We start from the raw sequence: 24,192 nt of genomic DNA, 5'->3' as shown, positions 1-24,192 counted from the left end.
ACTGATCACCGAGCGTGTAAGTTTTATTAGTAAGGGGGTAAGTTTCTTCTGACTGTCTTTTGTTTTTTTTTCTTTGTTCCCTTTGCTAATTTTGTTTCTGGCCAGTAAAATGTAAAATGACCAACCATGGTGCGTTCTGTTTTTAAAAATATTTTAAAGTTTACTACGTCATTTTTTTTTTCTTGCGGCTTTGTTTTCTTCTTTTGCAACTGGCCAATGTCAGCGCACTAGACTAAAGCAAAACCAGTGTGACCAGCTGACCAGCGTCTAATGACTAGGTTCTTTACTAAAACCTGGTCCGTGAGCACGTAGAATCCCGTCCAATGACCCCAAGCTAGCCATCCCTATCGCACGCGCGTAATTATGTTGCTGTCGCGCTCGCACACTCACTGCGGGCGCCCGTCGCACAGTCGCGACAGCAACATAATTACTTACGTGCGAGCGATAGGGATGAATAGGGATGGGTAGCTTGGGGTCATTGGACGGGATTCTACGTGCTCACGGACCAGGCTTTAGCCTATGGAACACAGTCTAAGTCTGTGATATTTATCTATCTACGAGTATGGTCTGATTCATAGTAGCTTGGATATTAAATGACAGACTAAATCGCTCGACTAATTTATGCGAAAAAATGCAAACAAATGAAATGAAATGTTTTTCCTCAGATTTTGTTTCGTGCAAATTTTAATGGCCAATCTCAGTGTCTAATTACTAGATTCCTTACTAGGACGCTTCCTCGAGTGCTGCACGCCATAAACTGATTTAAAAACTAAAATATATGACGCTTCCGTACCGTCTTTTGTTTTTTTCTTTCGTTTTTTTCGCTTACAGTTTCTTGACCAGTGTTAATTTGAGCTCTTTCAAATTACTCGTTTTGAGCCGGACGGTTGTAGTGCGGTCCTACAAACGGACGTCGTCTCAAAACGTCGATATTTGAAAGAGCCTTAATATGCTGTGACTGCTATGTTGCACATTTCACATACTAATTCATATTATGGGCGAATAGCAAATAAAAATAATAATTACTGATCATATTTTTATTATTAATACAAATAACATACCTAATTATTTTTATGACTCACAAGAAACAACTGTAGTAAGTGTTACTGTAAGTGGCACCTTATTACCAGTGTAAATGTAGCCTTAATTAACTAGGACAACAGGACTATGCACATTATGCATTTTTGGTTCTATTTATCCATTTACCCATAACCTTGTTAGCCTATTCATCATCATCACAAACTCCCGCGGTCAAAAACTTATTTGCATCCAAAATATAAGTGTCGCAGAGATTCTTGTTTTCATACTCTTCCAGCACGTCTGGATCCAGGTATTGGTTGACGATGGCAGCGCAACGTAAGTCCTTCAACACGTGCGCAAGAGTCGAGCGCAGGTTGTGGACTATGATGGGTTGCTCGGAGTACTTTTGCAGTGGCTCGGGGTAGACCACTTCGAAGTTTTCTGGGCGAATGAGGATGAGGCGAGAGCGCAAAGGTTTCAGGCGAGGTGTGTACTGAATGGTTTGGAAGAGCCTCGCTCGCGCCGCGTTGAATTGACCACGAACATACTGCGTGGACAGCGGTATATGCCCCATCAGTGCTCGCACACAAACTTCCACCTTCTCTTGCCACGATGTACCCTCGCAGAATTGCACCTCGCTCCGCCCTCCCATCACTCCGAACATGTGCCGGATTAGAGACTCTTGCAATGCTTCACCAGAGCCGTACTGTTGGAGCTCTTTCTCAAGGAACGCCTTGAATTGCTCTGGTGCTTCTCCAATACAGTAAACGGTGCCGTTGTATCCTGTGAATGGAATTGATTATTATATTCTGTTTTACATGTTAGTTGGCTTTTTTAATAAATTACTCTTTTTACTTAAGTTCTGGACATTGTGAAGCGTATCTAATTTTGTAATCATGCGCGTTTCTCTTAGATTTATTTGGATGAAGGACAAAAGTGACCGCAGCATTTTTATTACTGCTATTTCTACTCTTAACTAAGTATCTCTTCTTCATGAATCAAATTAAGAATCGTAAGCTCACTGATTTATTATTATCTTACCATGTTCTTCCAGTATTGACGCTAATTCCAGCGCCACCAAAACTCCACTCTCGTATCCCATCAGACAGAACTTCTTTTCCGCATCTATTTTCTTCATCATGACCTGCAAACAACTTGGCGTGTTATCTTTTTTATTTTTGCTATAAATCAGAATATGTAACTCTTGAAGACTATTGAAACTTGGTAAGTAGATGTATTCTGTGAACCGCATTAAGATTTTGATGAAAAAATAAAAAAATAATAATAAATATTGGGGGCTCCCCATACTTAGAACTGAAACTCAAAAATTATAAAAACTACCAACGAAAATTGTTTTGAACGAGATCTAGTAAGTAGTTTTTTTAATACCTCGTAAATCGTAAACCGCTTATTACCGCGTAATCTTTCATACAAATAACTTAAATTGAAAAAAAAAAATTTCATAAATCAATGGTACGGAACCTTTTGTGCGTGAGTCCGACACGCACTTGGCCGGTTTTATTTTATAAAAGCGACGGGGTGGATAGTCAGTGGACGAAACGCTATGTAAAATCATACAAAGTAAACTAAAATCCGTTATGCGTCGGGTGCAGGCCAATGGACGCGTACCAAGCCTTGGTTAACAGATATTTTAGATAAAATAATACCTGTCCACATTAATATAAAGAGAGAGTTTAACTTACATTAGCATATCTCTTGGCCGTCTCCTGTACACTTTCATTCAAAAAGTCAAGGCCGGGCTGAAGGAGTAAAGCTGCCACCTTGAGTCTCTCGCACAGTTCCCCGAAGCGATCCCAATGACCTTCTAATCCTGGGACGATAAATAATGGGGTACCCGTCATTTCGAGCTCTTCATTTTGCTGTAAAAGTCGACTCTATTAAGTTTACATCGATGATATGACGTTTGTTTCCTATTCTAAGAGCTAATAAAGAGAACGCCCTTATTCACAAACTTTACTATGAGGTCTCACAGTGCGCGTGGACGCTCAGGGTGATCCACGAACCAATCACAGAGCTCTATTCAACGCTGTGCGTTTGAATCGCGTTTGTGAATACGCGCGTAAGTAACTTAAGTTTTAATCGCAAAATTAACGAAAATAAAACATAATATAAGTCAGATTGGCCTTAAAGGCAAGTTGAATAACACTAAATTACCATTGAATTTGAAGTACACAATAGGGTAGGAAGAAACACCGTATCCGTAGCCAGCATCTCATCGTTGCAGATGTAAGAAAAGAACATGTCGAATCCTTTGACTTCCTTGGTTAATGATCCATTCATCATTTGGTCCATCTCTTGAATTCTAAAAGAATGGTGATGAAATAATGATTACTACTTAGTTTCACCACAAATACTTAGTCCAGCGGCGACGGGTTCGAACCAGCTTTCCTCGGATCTCGTTTCGGCCAATCCAACACCGGCACCACTGGGCTACTTACACAAAATTCATTTACTTAAGTAGAATATTGTATACCGAGCCGGAAGATGTAGTGTGGGCAGGCCTCCCACTAGGTGGACTGACGATCTGGTGAAGGTCGCGAAAGGTGCCTGGATGCGGGCAGCGCAGGACCGGTCTTTGTGGAAATCCTTGGGGGAGGCCTTTGTCCAGCAGTGGACGTCATTCGGCTAAAAAGAACGAAGAAACGATACCAGGAGATATTGCTAATGTTGAACAACTTACTGTTTAATGCTCAGCATAGGAATGTTATCTTCAGACAAACACAGATGGTACTCATCTTTGAACAGAGCCGCAACTGCATGCGCCTTCTCCTGCCCAACGCCAATATCACTCAAAAACGCAGAGTCGTCCAGGTCACCGCTAACTTTTATATCTATACAATAATAAAATACCTAATTTAATACTTCAGATGTATTTACATGCTGGTTTAACTTAATCAAATAACATTAAATCTGTGGCAGGATCTGATAAACCGGTACATAAAAGTAGTGGGTTGTTTCCAAAGGACCGGATAGTTGGAATCTATTTATTTCTAAAAGAACATAATTGCTAAACATAATGTTACTCAACTACCTTCTGGGAATTTTGCAAAGATTCTAAAAATTACTCAGGCTATTGACCCGACATTTACCTGTGCATTTAATACTTTAGACTCCAATAATTCGCTCCTATAGGAACCAATCATTTCTGATGCGAATAAATTCAAATTCAAATCATTTATTCAGTACTTAGACTCTTTCCAGAACACTTGTAATGTATATGTCCCATAGACATACTCCCTAATTTGTGGTCCCAAGTATAGCTTGCCCTACCATCACCATTATCTCAGGAAATACCCATAAGCTTCAACCGACGCGTGCAGATCGCCATCACCCGGCGCGATCATAGGGAAATGACAGGTCGCGTGAACTGTCATGATGGGTCGCGCGACCTGTCATTGCCCTTTGATCGTGTGGTTGAAGCATTAGACGAACTTACTAGCTATAGTCGCTATCTTCTGTAGCAACGTCAGTTGAGGTCTGCGACTTGGGTGCGCCTGGGCAACTGTAGCGGCTGTCTTCACTACGGTCTCAAATGCATCTAACGCACTGCTGAAGGATACTGCGCCTTTACACTGATATGCGTCATCCATCTGGAAATCAAGTTACCTCCATTTTTTTCTGATTTTCATTTATACTTACATCAAAAAAAAAAAGAAAAGAACCCTGTAGACTTAGTAGGCGATGCTAGTTACAGCAACCCGAATGATTTAACTGCGCACCTGGCAGCCGTGACGTCACATCGACGCTCGTAGCTAGCACGAAAAACTTTCGTCTTCGAATCGTTTGCGTATTCGGAAAAATGCGATACCCAGCCTTCGAATTCAACGATAATGTGACGATCTCGACTGTTAAAATTAGTTTCGTGCTACCATTTCTCATACTGAGTTCACTTTACGACACGTTCACAAGGGCGCTGTTGTAGTTTTCGTACTAAATCTTTTGATGACGATTCGAATACGCAAACGATTCGGAGTCGAAAGTTTTTCGTGCTAGAGGTACTGGTACTCGTAGGGACAGGGCGAACGCCCCCGCTCTGGTGAGTGCGAGGAAGAGTAACATTCCAGCGAGGTGCGCACTTCATTCAATCGAGTTGTAAAAATTGTAACAATTGGAAGATTAGGTGGTTGTTTATACTCACCTTCCTTATTTTTGGTATACTTAGTTTTGTGGCTGGCAATCCGATTTGTTTCCTCGAAACACATATTTGGTTACCAAACTCTTCTTCCGTACTCATTATAGCAAAGTACCTGAAAATTATCGGGCTACGGTAAGTCATCTGTCCAAAGGAGCTATACATCATAAGTTTACATTATATAATAGTTACAGGCTTACAGCCCTTAGTACAAAAGAAACGTCAATAGAATCCAACCACCAACCAGTTGGGGCTGTAACAGACCCCGGAGTAATAATTTAAAACTACCATGAAAACAGTTTAAAGCTGCAAGAAAGTCGAAATAGGTAATTAAGGCAAATGTGATAAACATAATTCGGTTTGATTTGTAGACATTAAAATATTGCTGTTCATTTTTGTAATAGGTATAAACAACCCTCCAGTGGAAAGCAGATGACGTCGGACTGTCCCATTGGCCATCATTAGATCCTACTTACTTCAAATGTGTACATAGTTTTCTAGATAAATCATCCAATCTAACTAGAATTTCTTCTTTCTTCATGCCAGTTGTTGCTATGAAATAAGTTCCTTCAATGGGAGCCATGGCGGCACAGTCTTCCAGCATTGACTGAATGCTTGAGATTCCATTCAAAGGAGTGGTGGATAGTTTCACTTCGGAGTTTTGATTTTTCCAAGACCTTGTATTACAAAAAGACAGTTGTCAAATTAATCATGTTCGAAGATGATAAATAAAGAATTAATTGAATTATTTATTAATAAATTAAAACTCTCTTAAAACTCATTTATTTGTGCAAATTGACTCTTAAAAAGCACTTTTACACGTCCCAACCCTACCACTGCTTCGGGACAATAAATGGGCCAGTGCTGAGAAGAAGCAGCGCAAGAAACTCTGTCACTATGTTGTGTAATTGTTTTATCCATTAATTAACTTACTGTTTCTTAATATTTATAGAAGTAGGAACTTTTGGTAAATGCACGACAAGTTTTTTAGCGCCGTGTTGAATGAGTCTGTCTGCCAGCTGCAGACCATGAAATTCGTCGTCACAAATTATCAGGTGCGATCGATTTGATGAACACGTTATCCTGAAAAACAAAATGCTAATATGATGCTCCTTTGCTTCCGTTTTATAATACCGTGTTTTAATAATATCTTTAGAGGAAGATTTTCTGAAATCATTGGGGGAGGCCAGAGGCCTATGTTCAGGAGTGGACGTCCTGTGGATGAAATTATGATGGTGAATATTTTATGAAGATATTATTTTTTGTTCAAGAACTGTCTGTTCTGAATAGTAGACGTGTTCGGTCTAGTCTACTAGACGTCTAGTGCCACTAATTATGGTTGAAAATATTCAAGACTTTGGTATTTATACCAAAATCACATCCTGGAGGCGTTTTTATTACCTGGGTTGGATGGGAGGCGAGGTGTCAGATATTCGGAGGAGCACGCGGCCGCGGTGCGCGCTGGTGCTTAGCAGACGAAGCGCACGCGCTGCCTCGTGCGCTGGATACGTCACGCGCGTCAGGGGACGCACGTACCCACGCGCGATGCCCTCACTTACCAGCAACTGAAGTTTCTGTTGCAAGAAAAATCGTTGTAATTTGTGTGATTTAGAGATGCTTAGATGTGCTTTTACCCTTTTTTATTTACGAGTAGCTAGATAGTTTAGTTAAGTAGTTTGTTTGTTAATATTTAGCTGTATACGAGTATATAGAATATTGTTACATTCAATAAATATTTAGAGATATGTAGTACAATTAGCGTCAAATAAGTAGTTCCTGTTCCTGACACCCAAAGTAGCCAAAAAGTTAGCAACACGTCTTTGTTACTTGTTATAAGGTTGTGTTGTCAACTTTTTGACCACTTTGTCATTAACTATTTGATGCTGACTGTATAGAATACTGCTGTATTATCAGTGATTTAGATTGCACATGAATTTTGGCACTTTCGGCTTTTGTGTAGTTAATGTTTGCTTAACTTCAATAATGTCGTGCCCCGCGTGCCCTAACAACTGGACGCAGGAAAGTTTTATAATTTAATGCTACGAACAACGCCACTCTTGTAGCAGAGTTTTAGGCTGACACTGTAGGTTTGTTGTCGACATGATAAGAAGAAGAAGGACTTCAGAGTTCGAAGCGGAACATAGGTTTTCTTAACATAAATTAAATTGAAGTTTTCATTCTGCATATTTACTTACTTTCATATCGGTAGAGTTTGCTTCAGTAAATATTGACGAGAAATTAACAGCAATATAATTCTTGTCCATCATTAAATTACTCATTCCAAAGTTAAAGTTGCTATCAGCTTCTGTATCGAAAGTTATTGCCATATTCGTCGTGACTCTGAGAGAATTCTGAAACCACAACATTAAGCAGAATATTGTAGGACGTACTCAAAGTAATGAATAAAGCCAATAAGATGGAGACGCCATGTTTTAGCAGCTTTGGAGTTCGTCCAAAGCTGGATAACTGACAATGTTTAAGATCTTCTATGAAATGCTTCAACCACACCAACTCGTGCAGATTGCCATCGCCGCGGATCAAAGGACAGGTAGCGTGAACTGTCATAATTATAGGTATGTCGCGCGACCTGTTATTGGTCTTTGATCCGCGGCGATGGCTATCTGCATGCGTTGGTGTGGTTGAAGCTTANTTTATGTAGGTTAATTAAAAATGGTTTTGCTTACATTCCTGAGATCTCCCTTAAGGCAGTTGATAACATAACTGACTCCTAATCCTTTGGTTTGTACAAGAATCATATCTTCAAAGCTACTATCCCGAGAGTTTCCAATATGGTCCTCTGAAAAGAAAATTGCAGGTGTGGAAAACATTTCAAGACTTTTTTTGTAATAAAATTCTGGTTGCCTTAAAAGTTTTCTAAAGTCCGGTCGCCGAGTAAATAGAATTTCGTCCAATGACCCCAAGCTACCCATCCTTATCGCTCGCGCGCAATTATATTGCTGTCGCGACTGTGCGACGGGCGGCCGCAGTGAGTGTGCGGGCATGACAGCAATATAATTACGCGCATTTATAGGTTATTGGACGAAATTCCGTCTACTCCGCGATCGGACTTTAGTGTTCTAGAATCTGTTAAATTAACCGTTTAACTCCGGGAAGAGCTTCAAGAGGAAACGTTTCTTGCGCATGTCGCTAACAGTGGCAAAGACTCGCATCCGAAGCTCCAGCGCAACAGCAATGGCGGCCTGCCCTAGCGCGCCTGCGCCGCCGTGCACTAAGATGCTAAGGTTTGGCTTTGCCTTAGCTTTGATTACCTGAAAACGACAAAGTGAGGATTCAGACAAGAATGGCATTAAATTCCCCCAATAGTATTTGGTAGGTACCTACATCATTTTTGCATGAACTCTTTATAACTCTTTCTATCCGCTTTACCGTGTCACTCGATTTAAAAAACACTCTATAATGTCGAAAAATGTTCAGTCCCTTGAGTGTCGTTATACAGAGCATATTATACTGTAGTTTATAAACGACACAAAGTAGGTGTAATATTATACATTTTAATGCGAAAGTTTGGATGTCATGATGTCTGGATTTTGTTGAAACTTTACAGTATTACTGTTTGTAATTTATGACGTTCTGTGACAAACTAAATTTCACGCGGGTGAAACCGCGGGCAAAAGCTAGTGTAAAATAATTCTAAAAAAAATATTTTCTTATACGAGTATGTAATAGAAAAATAATTGAAAAAGCAATTTGTTCCCGTTAACCCCTCGTGGTAAGCTAAATATGCTTGTGTTACGAGTGTGTTCACCACGATGAACCCGCGTTCCTCTACTAGTATGACCCCTTCACCGTTCGACTACCGTGGCTTTTATACTCGTACACTGCTAATACCCATTAGCAGTCTGCTCACATGACTTATGGTTCGGAAACGTGGCCTTATACAGAAGCTCAAAGTTGCACAGCGTGCTGTGGAAAGGGCTATGCTCAGTATCATGCTCGGTGTTTCTTTACGAGATCGAATCACAAATGAGGAGATCCGTAAACGAACTAAAGTCGCTGACATAGCCCGACGGATTAGCAAGCTGAAGTGGCAATAGGCAGGGCACATAGTACGCAGAACTGACGGCCGATGGGGCAGCAAGGAATGATGTGGAGGCCGCGTACCGGAAAACGCAGCGTGAGACGTCCACCCACAAGATGGACCGACGACATCATAAAGGTAGCAGGAAAGCGCTGGACGCAGGCCGCTACCAACCGGGTAACATGGAAAGCATTGGGGGAGGCCTATGTTCAGCAGTGGATGATGATGATGATGAGTCTACTTACAAGACAGTAGAAGGCGTGAGCATAAGGCAGCGGGACTGTAGCTGCTTCTTCCATGGTCCAGTGGTCGGGCACCGGCCACAGCAGTTGCGGCAAGCCTTTAAGGCGCTTGCTAGCGGACCCACTCGGCACTATGCCCATCACGCGGTCTCCCCTGAAACATTATGTTTTAAACTTTCATGGTCACTAACATTAGAATAGGTCGTTCGTTTCAGCCAAATGACGTCCATTGCTGGAAAAAGGCCTCCTCCAAGGTTTTCCACAATGCACGGTCCTGCGCTGCCCTCATCCAGGCTCTTCCCGCGACCTTTACCAGAACGTTAGATAACAGATAACATTAGATTAATCTATTCGATATCTATAAAAGCGAAAGGTCGCTGATTGACTGACTGACTCACACGAAATCTCAGAAACTACTAGAGCTAGGAACCTTAAATTTTGCATCGGGGTTTCCTTTAAAAACGTAGATGCTCACCCCTATTGCAGTGTGATATCAATTTTGGTAACTCAAGGATGACGAATTTTATTGATTTCAAGAACAAGCTCCTAAACGACAAGAATTTACCAGCATTTACCAAGAAATCACAAAAAAGATGACCAAAACATTAATTACATTTTCGGTATTCTTACCTGTCAGTTACCCCACTGAAGTCCATCCCGTAAGCGTTGTTATCGCTGTTATGATGATACACGCCCGTAGCCTTTTTCACATCAATTTTGTTAAGTCCAGCGAAGTGAACCTAAAAGAAAAACATGGCTAGAACAATAAATTGCAAGTTCGGAACATTTGTAATTTTATTGACAGTAGAATTTTTCAAAAGAATCCATCAAGATTCCTCTTTGAAATTCTATTTATGTCCTGCCCCCCTAGACAAAACGCACTTTTTGATCGAATCGAAAATCGAATGGCCACTTTTCGACTGGTTTGCGATTATAATTTGCACTTTGTCTAGACCCATCTATGTCCTGTATTTCTTCGACTCATATTAGGTCGGTGAACCTACGGCCCCATCTATAAAATACTTCAATAATAAAAATTATACCGTTATTCCAATCCCAGGACTGGAAGGTTTTGGCATTTCGACCCAACTCAGGGAATTGAGGTCGCCAATATGTTTGCTCTTGAGTGCCATATTATGGTGCATATCTTTTGACTGGTCTTCAGCTAAAGGAGTATAATATACTCCTCCCCATACCCCCTAAAAATAATAAACGAAAATATTAATCTTTAGGTCATATTACATTTAAATTATGTCATAGACATATTACGGGATAAGGCCCGTAATATACGGACAGCTTGAAGCAGTATACTAGTATCGACAGCTTTAAGCAGCGAATGCATAGCAAACTAGGTACAGTATTCAAAACACATACACGAAATCGCTCGAACAGTTGTTGTGACTGATTTATGCAATTGTACGCTGAAATTTCAATTAACTATTACTACATCACTGCAAGAGCGATCCGTTTAAGTTAATCACTAGCTAACTGCTCTTCCTGTCCGTATATGGCAAGCCTAACCGTTAATTTGATACTGACACTCTGCAATACATTAACTGCTAAATGTAGATCAGCAACGCCTTCTATGTCGGATTCTTCAGCAATTTTATCATTAACCATAACTAAATAGACATGGTTACGGTTGGCTTCCTTCCGCCATTTGCCGACTAATTCTTCGATTCCTTCTACAGGTGGATATGACGTGACGACAACAAGCTTATGATTAGGAGGCAAATTATTTCTAGCCAAAGTCAGCCTCTTAAGATCAGTCTCACTTCGCACAGTAATAGTTTTCCTTGACTTTGGTTGGGCTGATGGTTTCCAACGTGCTAGAGTCAAGTAACCATTCTCAATTTTGTGACAAGATACGACCCGATAATATGATGATGATGATGATACAGGTTTGAATGTGTGACAGTCTGTTGCGGCTACTATGAACGAGTCTGCTGGCAAGATTCCGGATAGTAACTGTAAAATCTGAAATAAATTTATGCAAGTTTTTATATCTTTATCATTACTACAACATGTTCTTTTATATTGTGGTGCACCTATCACTTACGTTGTCATCCAATTTCAATCGTTGAAGAAATGTAACACAGACATTATACTTTTCCTGGTTTTGCCGAAGTTCTAGGATATCCTTTTTTTCATATTGAACATTAAGGCTCTGTAGATCATCCTGTATTATATTTTTTAGCGTGTCATCTTGGGTATTGTCACACTCCAAATCATTAAATACTTCCAGAACCTTTATATAATCTCTACGATTATTTTCTGCGACTATTTGTAAAAAGATTTCCAATGAACTTTTAACCTGGTAAAACATATAATTGGTCATATTATTATTACCTAATTAGAGAAATATTATTGCTTACTTTTTATGTCTGACGATAGTAAAAGTTTAGGAATAAAATTGAATGTTGTTTTAACTTACGTCGGTCATACTTAATTGCAAGCGTGGAACAAACGTCAATGCATTGATTGATAGTTTATCGTTTTTTGATTTAGATAAATCTATAAATTTTATATTTTCCACTTGTGTTCCGCCACAGCTGAAAAATACGATGAAATCATTTATTAATTTACCATAGTGAACTAAACGTTAGCATTATTAACTTCCTATCATTTACTATACCTTGTAATAGAATGCAGCGCATCTATGCGTGCTTTCATTACATTTTTTCCTTGGGAACTAGTTACTTGAGTTGATAAGTGCTTTTTGGTATCAATTGTGAGAGTTCTTATGAATGCAGGCTGTGACACTGCATCATGTTTTTGTCTTAAAGCATTCAGTTGCAGTAAGCCATCAATAAAAGTCACCCAATTGCCATCCCATTTAACAGCAGCTTCCGAAAAAGTTTCATTCGCTTCTTGAAGACTTTGGAAATCAGATCTGTAATTTTGTTATTGATTTTAAAGAAAAATGATAATGCTTTTAAAGAAAAATATTTAAAGTAAACGATTAAAGAAATTTTACTAACAGACCATAGCCTAATTGATTAAAAAGTGAGTAATAAATTAATCTTAAGTCAATTTATATGAAAAATGAGAACCTACTTGTAACAATAATCTCTTTCGTGAAGAATTTCATAAACATCTCGACAGCTGAGGGTTATTTCCTTATTTTTAGTTGTACTGTTTTCTTCAATGGTTTTAAATTCATCTTTGTTTTCGAAAATAAATCCATTAGCTATCTTTGAAATGCCATGCATTACCTGAAAAAAAAAGGTTGCAGACTAATATTTCTTTCTTTTTTGCCCGTATTTTGTATGTATTTCTAGTCAAGACCTATGAAACAAAAGACTGTGTTAATTTTCCAGATTAGTTCCATAGGCTAGACATCAGCAAGTGGTAAAACCATCTGCTTCTTTGAATTATAAAATACAAACAAATAACATTGTGCACTCACTTCAAACCAACCAGAACCTCTGTGGAGAGCTATAGTTATTGTTAGTGACGTTCTATCATTCAGTAAAGGTTGAACAAACAATTCAACTTTGCTAAATTTGACGGAAACTTTCTTTTTTTCTTGTCCTGTGGACATCGCCAGAGTATCCCAGACAGCAACCAGGGCGGCCGCAAATGGATATACGTTTTGACCTTTAAAAGCAAATTTAAATTAAAATAGTTTATTCAAGTAGTGTAACCCGCAGAATCGCTAAAATCAAGTGGCAGTGGGCAGGGCACATAGCTCGTAGAGCTGACGGCCGCTGGGGCAGGAAAGTTCTTGAGTGGCGACCACGTAGCGTGGGCAGGCCTCCCACTAGGTGGACCGACGATCTGGTGAAGATCGTGGGAGGCGTCTGGATGCGAGCGGCGCAGGACCGGTCCTTGTGGAAATCCTTGGGGGAGGCCTTTGTCCAGCAGTGGACGTCTTTCGGCTGAAACGAACGAACGAACGAACGATTCAGTACCTATATAGGCCTTTTCCAGGGCATTTATACACGTCCCAAATATAGCTTGCCCTACCACCACTTCGGGACAATTATATGGGCTGGTACTGAGAATAAGTGGCGAAAGAAAGTCAGTCACCTTTATCAGCAACACATTAATCTTAAACTACCGGGCGAAAAATATTTTTTAGGGTAACTATGTATTTATAAGTATTATCGCCGTGACTGTTTCATGACTATGTCCATGGAGATGTAAGGAGATCACGTAACGCCGTGACTGGTGACATCATCGAGCCAAAATCTAGGTAATTGCTTATGCTTCAACCACACCAACGCGTGCAGATCGCGTGCCATCGCCGGCGCGATCATAGGGAAATGACAGGTCGCGTGAACTGTCATGGGTCGCGCGACCTGTCATTAGCCTTATCGCCGGTGTGGTTGAAGCCTTATTCGGTTCTTAGTTTAGGGTTTTACTTACCTCTGAGGACGTTTCCCCGCAAGTAACGATATTCCTCGTCATAGACAGTAACTATTTGTTTAGTTGCTGCTGCCACTTTTTTTTGTATTGTTTTGTACAGGGGAAGAGCCCTGTAAATTTACAGGCGAAACTTTGTTAGGAAGATGGTTGTTACCGTAACAACTGCTCTTACAAAAAATTCACAATTCTTATTTTTAATTTAGTTGAGCGTTACGTATAATTTAGTTGAGCTACACGTTACTTTAGTAATTTTTTTGAAGTATCAAACATCTCTTACCATATCTCACCGTGAGCCCATTGCACCAGATGTGAAAGAAACGGTGTCCCCGTTGAAACCGGAAATTCCACCTTGGGATATAAAACATGCACTCTCGGATTGTAACCTTCCATGAATAACCTGCAAAATTATCTACCATGTCATCTACTTCATATTTACAAACATTTGTGTACCTAAACCATTACTTACTTTCCAATACCCTCTAAAACTAATGCGGGGTTATTTGGATGAGCTCGACGAGTCAGTGGAATATTATTACAGGTTGAAGGCAGAGATCGTTTGAGAATAGCCTGTAGAAGTCCGTGAGGAGCTATCTCCACCAGTACTGCATTGGGTGGAATCAGGCGAGACGTCTCCTCAAAAAGCACAGGATTCTGAAACCAATCAAGATTTATGTTAGAGAAGGAATATTAATAAGACATTATCTTAATTCCTTTATGTATTCACCAGTAAATTATTTGTGTGGTACTCAGCAGAAGAATATTTGGCAGATTCGTCGCCCCACCGATCCTCTGGGACTGATGTTGAGACCCATTTCTCGCTGCGTGGTTTCGGGTCCTTGATCACTTCTGATAAATATTTTAGTAAGCTTGGCCCTGAGAATAAAAACATTACATTGTTTTATTGCCTATATTATGACGTAAGATTTTGCATGAAGGATATTATAACACTGTACCTGCATCAGCAATATACCGCGAGTGGTAAGCAATGTTTGAACAAGGAACCTCTTTAGCGAAGATTTTCTTATTAGCGAGCGAGGTCACGAAGTCCCTCATCACTTCAGCAGGTCCTGAGATGGTGCTGGACTCGGAGGAATTATGACAAGCGACTTCTATTTCTGGAGGAACCATGTCCACTATCTGAAATACATATTATTATTAAATGAGTAGTAAAGAAAGACACTAAAACCAATTTCAAAAGCTTGCAGAATATATTATTTTTGAGGTTGGTTCAAGCTGAAAAATATTTCTCTTAAATTGTCCTAGATTTATAATTTACCTACACAGAATAATATTTCAACGGAAACTTAAGTATAATTATGGAATTCAGAAAGTAATTTCATTAGTACGACCAACATTATCAAAAAAATCTTTTTGCAATTGCCCATAATGCCCATCCACTGCTGTTATTCACCAACTTTGTTTTAGAAAATGTATTATTTGATAACTGGAAACTTTACCTCCTGATACCCAAGACCCACTGCGGCCATGGAGCCATGGATGAAGGGTGTTTGTATGGACACCAAGCCCCGGCTGTAAGCGGACAGGATCATCTCCTCCGCGGTGAAGCAGCCGTCGGCGTACGCGCATCCAAGCTCACCGACGCTATGACCTGCGAGTTTACAAACGAACCTTTGACAAGTTTGTTCTCATCATCATCATCAACAGCCCTTTACAGTCCACTGCTTGGACTATGAGCCTCCTCCACTATAGTGGAGGTTTTTGCCATAATCCCCAATCTTGGCAGGCTGGTCGTAAATTGCAGTATAAAAGATTGATGTTTTTCAGAGAGCGCTGTTGCCCGTTATCTGTTTGATGTGTAGTTCCTAAGTCGCCTCTTACGACACCCGCGGGAAGAGTAGGGGTTGGTGACAAATGTATTCTACTCAGCAGTCACCACACGGCACACGTTTGATCTAATTAAACCAAATTATTAGTGACTCATTGTCGTCTTTGCAAAGCAAAGTATTAAATTATTTTTTTGGAAAAGAAATAGTATGCTTACCGATGATATTATCTGGAACTAAGCCTAATTCCCGTAGAATGTCAGTGAGGCCTATTTGTACAGCGGCTATCCCAACAAAAGAGTGTAGTATGTTGTCGAAAATAGTTTTGTCCGGCGAAGTTATTATGTGCACGATATCAATGCCTTTTGGCTTCAATACTTGATCACATCTGAAAGAGACATAGACATAAGTCAAAGGATCATCTTTATAAAAACTGTTTCAAGAAGAATTTTTCCCATCAAAATTCATAAATTAAAATGGGTTTTCGGTCGGTCACCACAGCAAAAACAAAACGACCGACAAAGCTCGTAGAAGTGATAAAATCAAGTGGCAGTGGGCGGGGCACGTAGCTCGTAGAGGTGATGGCCACTGGGGCAGAAAAGTAGGCAGGACCCCACTGGGTGGACCGACGATCTGGTGAAGGTCGCAGAAAGTACCTGGACTGGTCGTAGGCCTCCCCCAATGACTTCCACATCGCACGGTTGGTAGCGGCCTGCATCCAGCGCCTTCCTGCTACCTTTATCAGGTCGTCGGTCCACCTTGTGGGTGGACGTCCCACGCTGCGTTTGCATTCCAGAACCTTGCTGCCCCATCGGCCGTCAGTTCTGCGTACTATGTGCCCTGCCCACTGCCACTTCAGCTTGCTGATCCGTTGGGCTATGGCAGCGACTTTAGTTCGTTTACGGATCTCCTCATTTATGATTCGATCTCGTAAAGAGACACCGAGCATAGCCCTCTCCATCGACCAAACTTACTTTTGGTGTAATACATATTTGTATCGTTAAGTTTCATCCACGAAAACGCGCCCCAGCAATTTTTGATCGACGGTAGCGCGGGGTGCGGGGAGTTTGATTCGAGCAATCCGAGCGTCATTATTTTAGTGTGCGTGCGCACTCCTGGATAATTTAGCGTGTACCGATAACACTAAAACATTCGCGGAAGAATGGTGGGGCGTGTCTTCGTGGATGAAACGATCTGTACCTTTGTATGGCCGCGCTGAATATGGGGATGCGCATGAGTTGCGCGCCCATGCCGGCCCACTGCGAGCCCATGCCGCTGTACACGAACCACAGCGGCTTCTTCGCAGCGTCGAAGTACTCACACTTCTCCGATATGCTGTACGTCTTCAACTCCTCATTCGTATCTTGAATAAAAATATTAGTTTGTAAATTATGTTATCCTTTTCTATGTTTCGATACTCCATTTAATATTTGCGGTCTTTCAGGCAGAGTGGTTACTGGCTACGTCATGCTCTTCCTTCAGCCAATTTCGGGACTCTGCTGGATAGGAGCACTCTGTCTCTTGCCATATCACTCAGACTAGGCGTCAAGACAAACCATCCCCATCGCTGTCGTTGCGGTACCTACTCGCGTCGGTGAGTTAGGCCATGACCTCCCATGGCCTCTCATGCCAAATGAGCGCTGGTCGAGTCTCCCGACACGCCTGCATATTCTATGTTTGTTACCATTCCTACATCCGGTTAAATCAAAAATAATTTGTGTTTTTTTTAGAATAAATCTAACAAAAAAAAAGTATAATGTAAAAAAAAAATACCAAGTATAGTAAATCCTCTCCCAAGATGTCCACTGATGCTTATTTCATGGATGTTGTGCAGTAAAGCCAGCTCCTCGGGGTCTATGGGACGGCTTTTCAGGTCATCCAATATTAATTGGACTGCGGATTCTTGTCTTCCCGAAATTGTTACTAGGTGTGGAATACTAGACTGGTACTTGGTTAGATCCTGTTGATAACATAAGCATTAAAATGATGCAGGCGATTCGTCACCTCCAATACTTTGAAACCTGCTGTGCGGCGGTAGTAACATTTCTCCACAAAAAGGATTATTCCCACCTCTCGTTCCCACCGCTGCAACTCCTGTGTAGCCAGGATCTACAGCTTGACCACTAATAAAACCCCAACCAGTGAACGTCAAATTTGTCTCGGGGATAGTAAACTGTCATTGGACCCGCAAGGAAATTAATCAGAAGACTATAGGAAGAGTGTTTAGTATTGTAACTAAATCCTAACAGTTCAAAAGTGAGAATATACAAGTGGTGTCTCACTGAGTGTTTTCTTTATGAACCTCTACATAAACATCACCTCAAATACACAACATAAAAAGTGGTCCTTCGAGCCGGATTAAGTTAAGGTTCAACTTGCCTCCAGTGCAAAGCGGATGACAAGTGACAAAACAAAGGTTTATCTACCAGTAGGTACACCAAGTAACAATCTAGTAAATCTACATTCAAGTATCGTTTAAGTCATGCAAAGAATAGAATATATTTTGCTTTACAAATAAATAAAATGATGCGGGACTATCTCCTCCTCACCTCTCGTTCCCACCACTGCAACTCCTGTGTAGCCAGGTTCTACAGCTTAAAAACCCAACCAATGAAGGTCAAGTTTGTCCCGGGGGAAAGTTAAACTGTCATTGGACCCGCAACGAAATTAATCAGAAGAACATAGGAGGAGTACGAAATTAAGGTTCGACTTCCCTCCATTGCAAAGCGGATGACAGGTGACAAACAAAGGTTTAAAACCTATAAGAAAAGATTATGCAATGATAATAATTAAATTAAAATATTGCCTTTGGTTTGTAATGGCCATGTAATAAAACGTGAGCATTGCACCCGGTGATGGAAAGAGAGTTCACGGCCGTGAATCCCCTTCCGAATAGCTGGTGCTCTCTCACGATCTGCATGCGGCCGTCGTTTAGTGCTGCTATGTCGTTCCGAGGTGTTGAGCAATGGAGGTTTGCAGCTATTTGTCCTTTATGGTATCCTAGTAAGACCTGAAGAAGAAATAATAAAAAGAACTTACATTTCAGGAGACCGTAAGATTAATCTTAAAAAGTCGCAAAGTAAAAAGCGCTTTTACAGTCATTTCATGGTCATATCGCAAGAGAAAGTCGCTAAACTTAACATCGACACTATTTCTACCGAAATTATGATCCACAGAATTACCTTGGTTATGGCAGAAATTCCAGAAGCTGCTTCAGCGTATCCAATGTTAGACATCACACTTCCAACCAGCAATGGATCCGATCGGTCTTTACAAAAAACGTCGCCGATTGCTTCTAGTTCAGATTTATCTGCCTCGGACGTAGCTAAAACAAATTTATCGTTTGTTTTAGCCAAAAAAATAAGTACCTAAATGAAGGATTTGAACTACACTCCTCAAACTTATAAAACGAGTTGAGGAGGTATTGCAGAATAAAATTATATTTTTTAAAGATTTCAATTCATTTATTTTAACTTGGAAACTGTCGCCCGTATTCACAAACGATGCTTGCTTAAGTGAAGCAGAAAATTGTACTCACAGTGCTGAATAGAGCTCTGTGATTAGTTCGTGTCACCCTGTGCGCCAACGCGCACTGTGAGACCTCATAGTAATTTGTGTATTTCGTTAGAATACGGATTATCTATTGGTATGTAATAAATTGTAAAATTAGTTATTACCCGATCCAACACCCTCAACATATTCTACAGCCTGAGGCACTATTCCAGCTTCATCGTAGAATTTATTCAAAAAGTTCCTTACAATTCGTGGCTCTCTGTAGAAACCGAATCGAGGGTCTTTTTGATTGCCTAACGACAAAAATTCACTTTTTACGTGCGTGATCTCTGCGTAAATTCTGAAAAATTAATTGTTTTTAAAATTGCTGCACTAAAATTAATTAACTAGCAAAGAAAAACTTAAAAAATAAAAAAGAAAATAAATGTTAACCTAAGTGCATCTTTTTCTTTTTGTAAGAATAACACGTTAATGGCTTCGGACTTCGCGCACCCATCAGCATTTTGATCGAAGGACTTAGTTTTGCCATCCATGCAAATCTTTATAGTTCTGTAAATAAAAAAATACTTTATACAAAAGTTCCAATGCCAAATTAATAATTTAATCTTCTTATTCGTTTCGCTCTTGGCAGAGCGGTTGTGGTCAATAATTTAATACCATACTTGGTTAAATTATACGGATTATATTGAAGAAAATTCGGTAATTCCATTGAATCATCATCATCATCATCATTTCAGCCACAGGACGTCCACTGCTGAACATAGGCCTCCCCCAATAACGTCCATTATGAATAGAGGTAGGTAAAAGTGCTTTATAAAAGTCTATAATATTTGCAAAATTAAATGAGTTTTATGAGAGTTCTTTATGAGTTTTAATAGCTGCTTAGTAAGATGTTCATCAGACAGACTAAGCACCAGTGTGCCTTGTCTAATTTTAATATTTTACCAGGAACGTACCTTCCATAATGCACCATAGACTGTGGATGCAACGTCAAGTTACCGCCTCCTACAATGGCAGCATCGCATTCCCCTCGAACTATGGCCTTGTATGCCTGTTCTAAGGCCACGGTGGAGCTGCAGCAAGCTTGGTCGATCGCCGTAGATGGGCCTTTAGCGTTCAGCCAGTAAGAGATACGGTTCGCAAACATGGCTTTGCTACATCTGTAAGAAAATAATGATTTACAGATCTCGAAAGCCTTTACTTTGCACAGAACTGCTTGAACATTATTAGAAATAGAGATGCAGAATGCAACTCGGCAGTCACTGCCTACTAAATCTCCTTTTGAACTTTACCAGTATTGCATAAGTTGATTTTTAATAGTTCAAATTGTGATTAATTAGTAGATCCTTCTCTCTTCTAATTGCATTGCCCGACAGGGTCCATAATGATCTATTTAGCTTTAAGCCTTATCTATCTTTCTCCCATGTTACATTATGGTGATGCAAATAAATATCTATCTAGCTACCACTGAACGTTTATTGAAATCACCCCTGGATATTACGTCATTTATGACAGTTTGATCGTAATATTCAACAGCTTGAATTTCCATTTGTTCCATTACATACCCAACTATGCCAAATCCTGTTCTAGAGGTGGCAACGTAGAAGGATGCCTTTTCGGTTTCAGAGAAACATGTCCCAACGTAGACTCCAACTTTTTTCCCAGAGAGGTGCTCTGGATTCAAGCCTATAAAGGAAATAAATTCTTACTGTTGTCCTGATTTTTTTTCAATGAAAAACAGACAGACAGATGACATTTTACACACGATATTATACAGGGTGTCCCAGAATGGGTGAATCAAACTGCTAGGGGAGGTAGCTCTACTAATGTAGGTACTACTATCCCTAAAAAATATGAAAAAAAAAATAAAGCGCATAAGAACACAATTTTTTTTAAACTGAAAATAAATCAGCTATTGCTGTGTTTGGAGTTTATTTGTACTTTTTTCTTACTAATATTAATTGTACATGATCGCTTCGTATAACGATCGACCAGCAGATCAAGCGCCGCAAGTGGAACTGGATTGGCCACACTCTCCGAAGGGACCCCGATCACATCCCTAAGCAGGCTCTGGATTGGAATCCCCAAGGAAAACGCAAACGTGGTCGACCCAGGCAAACTTGGCGGCGCACTGTAGCGGACGAGGCGAAGAAGATCGGCAAGACCTGGAGAGAGATCAAGCGAGAAGCTCAAGACCGAACGAGATGGAGGACTGTTGTGGACGCCCTCTGCCCCATCTAGGGGACATAGGACCATAAGTCAAGCTTCGTATAACTGTAAACAAACTTTTAAAATAATGACTAGATTTCGAGTTTAGAGCACTTTATTTTAAAAAAATCCGAACTCAAAATTTTTTTTTCATATTTTTAGGGATAGTACATTAGCAGAGCTACCTTCCCTAGCAGTTTGATTCACCCATTCTGGGACACCCTGTATGTAATTTGGTGATAGTTACCAGCATCGTAAATGGCTTGGAACGTCTGCTCCATCATTTTCCTCGACATGAAGTCCATGTTACTGGCAAGCCTGAAGTGCACTCCAAAGAACTGAGCATCGAAACGACCCAGCTGAGGCACGTCGCCCGTGTACCGGGATACCTCCGGGTGATTGAATGTCCAGCGCTTGCTTCCAGAGGTTATGGGATTTTTCTGAAGGGATACGATTCAATTATGAAGTCTTTTATCAACATTTATGAGAAATAGCTGTCTATTCTGTATTTTTATCCCATTTAGTGACATAATATAATGTTTTCAGTATCACGAAACTTGTCCATTGTGAAAAGATCAACAGTTTCAATCTAAAGGTCAGTAAGAATATAGCCAACCTATAAAGATGTCATCTATACCTACTTATAATAAATCTGTAGAGAGGTCAATTCTGTACATGAAATATAATATTTTCAAAATAACTATCAGGGGGTGATTAGTGATCGATACTGATGCCAAAAATGCAATCAGTAATTTTTTTTTCTGTCTGTCTGTCTGTATGTGCCTTATAGAAACAGAAACTACTCGACGGATTTTAACAAAACTTGGTACAATTATTCTTCATACTCCTGGGCAGGTCATAGTATACTTAAGAATTCCCACGGGAACGGGAATTAGCGGGAAAATCCTTTTGTATGAAAAATCTAAACCGTTTAAGTTAGACGCTTGAAATTTGGCATGCAGGTACCTTAGTAAACTTAAAGCTTAGTTACAACAGGATATTGCAAAATTCCCACGGGAACGGGAGTTAGCGGGAAAAAACATTTGTATGAAAAAATCTGAACCGCGTAAGATAAATGAAGGGGGTAAAACGGGATCCACGCGTACGAAGTCGCGGGCGGCCGCTGGTATTCAATACAGTATACAGGGTGTTGATTTTAATACTCGCCATATTTATTTAGGTGATCTAGGTATCCACAAAAAAAATTACAAACTGAAGTGGAATTTTTAGCAAATATTTTCCGTGTGACATCAACTGTACTGCTCTCCATACTGCAATGCGTTTAGTAGCATGTCGGATAGCCTAGTGAAGGAAGCCACGTAAAGTGGGTAGTGTAAATATGTACTTATTTTTCTTTGAATAACTTATATTAAGTTAAAATTCGTTTTAAAATTTTTTTCGAAGTAAATTTTTTACTGATTCGGGATCAGAATAAGCTACCCTAAATATGGCAAGAATTGAAATCAACACTGGGGAGTCCGGGAGAGTTTACCCGCCTTCCACTAAAATGCTCATAAATATTTCTATACTTACAAATCGCTATTTTTTATTAATTGTATCTTAAGCTACATTATTTAGCTATATTTTCTTCTAAGAAACTTTAACACATCATTATTAGTTTAAGAGTAATTAACAATTTTAACCAAAGTGATATTTGGCTAATATCTCCCGCCTGGGTGGGAGACTTGACCCCCCAAGTAGGGAGCCTTTAGCCGGGTTTAAAAATAAGCAAAATAATCACTACAAATTATAATTCTATAAAGAAATTTAATCTTCTTGAATGAAAATGTGTAACAATTTAATTCTTTGAGGTTTTTAAAAAAATCAGCATCGTTTTTTCTATTAAAACTGGTTGATCTGGATAAACTGGTTTCTACTGGGGCAACACCTCTAAAATTTTCCTTTATCAATGTTACATACCTATAGCATTTCTTATTACTGAAAGATCTAAATTGATCCTGTTTCTAGATGTTCCTTTTTATATTTGAAAGGCATTTTGGATGATTATCTGCAATAAAAGTACCAGATTACCCTGGGTAAAGTCTCCTCCCGATGCCAGGCTAATGTCTCCCACCCCAGGCCAAGCTGTTCATTATTACATTTTTTAAAAAACTATAACACTTAAGTAAAAAATGTCTACTGTAAATGGAACTAGGGTAATTACATTTACGATGTATATAAATGACATGTTGGTATGTATTCATAGTAAACAACTGAAATCAAATATCGAAAATTGAAAAAAGTTATATAGTTAGTTAGTTAGTTTCCGGGCTCGAAATTGTGTTATCACTTGTCACTCCTAAACCAAACTGCCAATCGCATCGGCAATGCGTGAGCGAGGTGGGACGCGCCTATGGAGTCTAAGAAGTGTGGCTACGTCGCAATATTTAAGTAGTTCCACAAAAATTCTATGAGCAGTGGCTATTGTCTCCCACCTGCTAAACTCTCCCGGACTCCCCCTACTATTCCGCATGTTTTAGTTAAGTGCTACTTTGGATCTTACCTTGTTGTAAAGAGTTTCTGATAGCTCCTTTACATTATTAGCCCGTGGATATAGTCCTGACATCCCGGATATCACGACTCTTTCCCCGTCCATCTTGTACTCAAATTTACCGTTTTGTTCTTTTGCCACTACCATTTTTAAAGTACATATATGCCTAACTTTACAAGTAGTACAAAAACACAACCTTTAAAAAAATGGTTCAATGACGAGTTCTTTGACAATGAAACAATTAATTAAAATAAGGAACTGAATTTCCGTGTCGACACACAAGTCTTTTTATACTCAACAGCCAAAATTTAGGGCACAGCAAATAAAAAATCTGGAATTCAACAATTTATTTGCTAGAATACCTACATAGC

The 24,192-nt window shown here is 39.9% G+C and overlaps 1 protein-coding gene across 1 annotated transcript; it reads right to left on the bottom strand.

Moving 5' to 3' along the window:
* Window positions 1-1,045: 1,045 nt before the first annotated feature.
* On the bottom strand, window positions 1,046-24,043 carry LOC114352147 (fatty acid synthase-like). Its single transcript, XM_028303624.1, has 39 exons — window positions 23,834-24,043; window positions 21,578-21,770; window positions 20,688-20,808; window positions 20,079-20,282; window positions 19,555-19,671; window positions 19,287-19,462; window positions 18,792-18,934; window positions 18,416-18,619; window positions 17,383-17,569; window positions 16,810-16,972; window positions 15,828-15,997; window positions 15,283-15,434; window positions 14,779-14,962; window positions 14,550-14,698; window positions 14,292-14,476; window positions 14,103-14,222; window positions 13,826-13,935; window positions 12,864-13,054; window positions 12,512-12,669; window positions 12,090-12,347; window positions 11,889-12,006; window positions 11,514-11,768; window positions 10,994-11,431; window positions 10,498-10,653; window positions 10,085-10,194; window positions 9,458-9,608; window positions 8,271-8,442; window positions 7,858-7,970; window positions 7,369-7,524; window positions 6,575-6,747; window positions 6,107-6,256; window positions 5,650-5,850; window positions 5,180-5,288; window positions 4,478-4,631; window positions 3,722-3,872; window positions 3,196-3,343; window positions 2,724-2,900; window positions 2,062-2,164; window positions 1,046-1,803 (listed from the first exon to the last, which is right to left on the bottom strand). The coding sequence occupies exons 1-39, from the start codon at window positions 23,966-23,968 to the stop codon at window positions 1,223-1,225; spliced, it is 6,936 nt and encodes a 2,311-aa protein (XP_028159425.1). The 5' UTR covers window positions 23,969-24,043; the 3' UTR covers window positions 1,046-1,222.
* Between the last annotated feature and the right edge of the window lie 149 nt (window positions 24,044-24,192).

The sequence above is a fragment of the Ostrinia furnacalis genome, unplaced genomic scaffold, assembly GCF_004193835.3.
Source record: "Ostrinia furnacalis isolate ACB-3 unplaced genomic scaffold, ASM419383v2 OfSCF1259, whole genome shotgun sequence".
NCBI lineage: Eukaryota > Metazoa > Arthropoda > Insecta > Lepidoptera > Crambidae > Ostrinia > Ostrinia furnacalis.
This window is presented reverse-complemented; position numbering and strand designations above follow the sequence as displayed.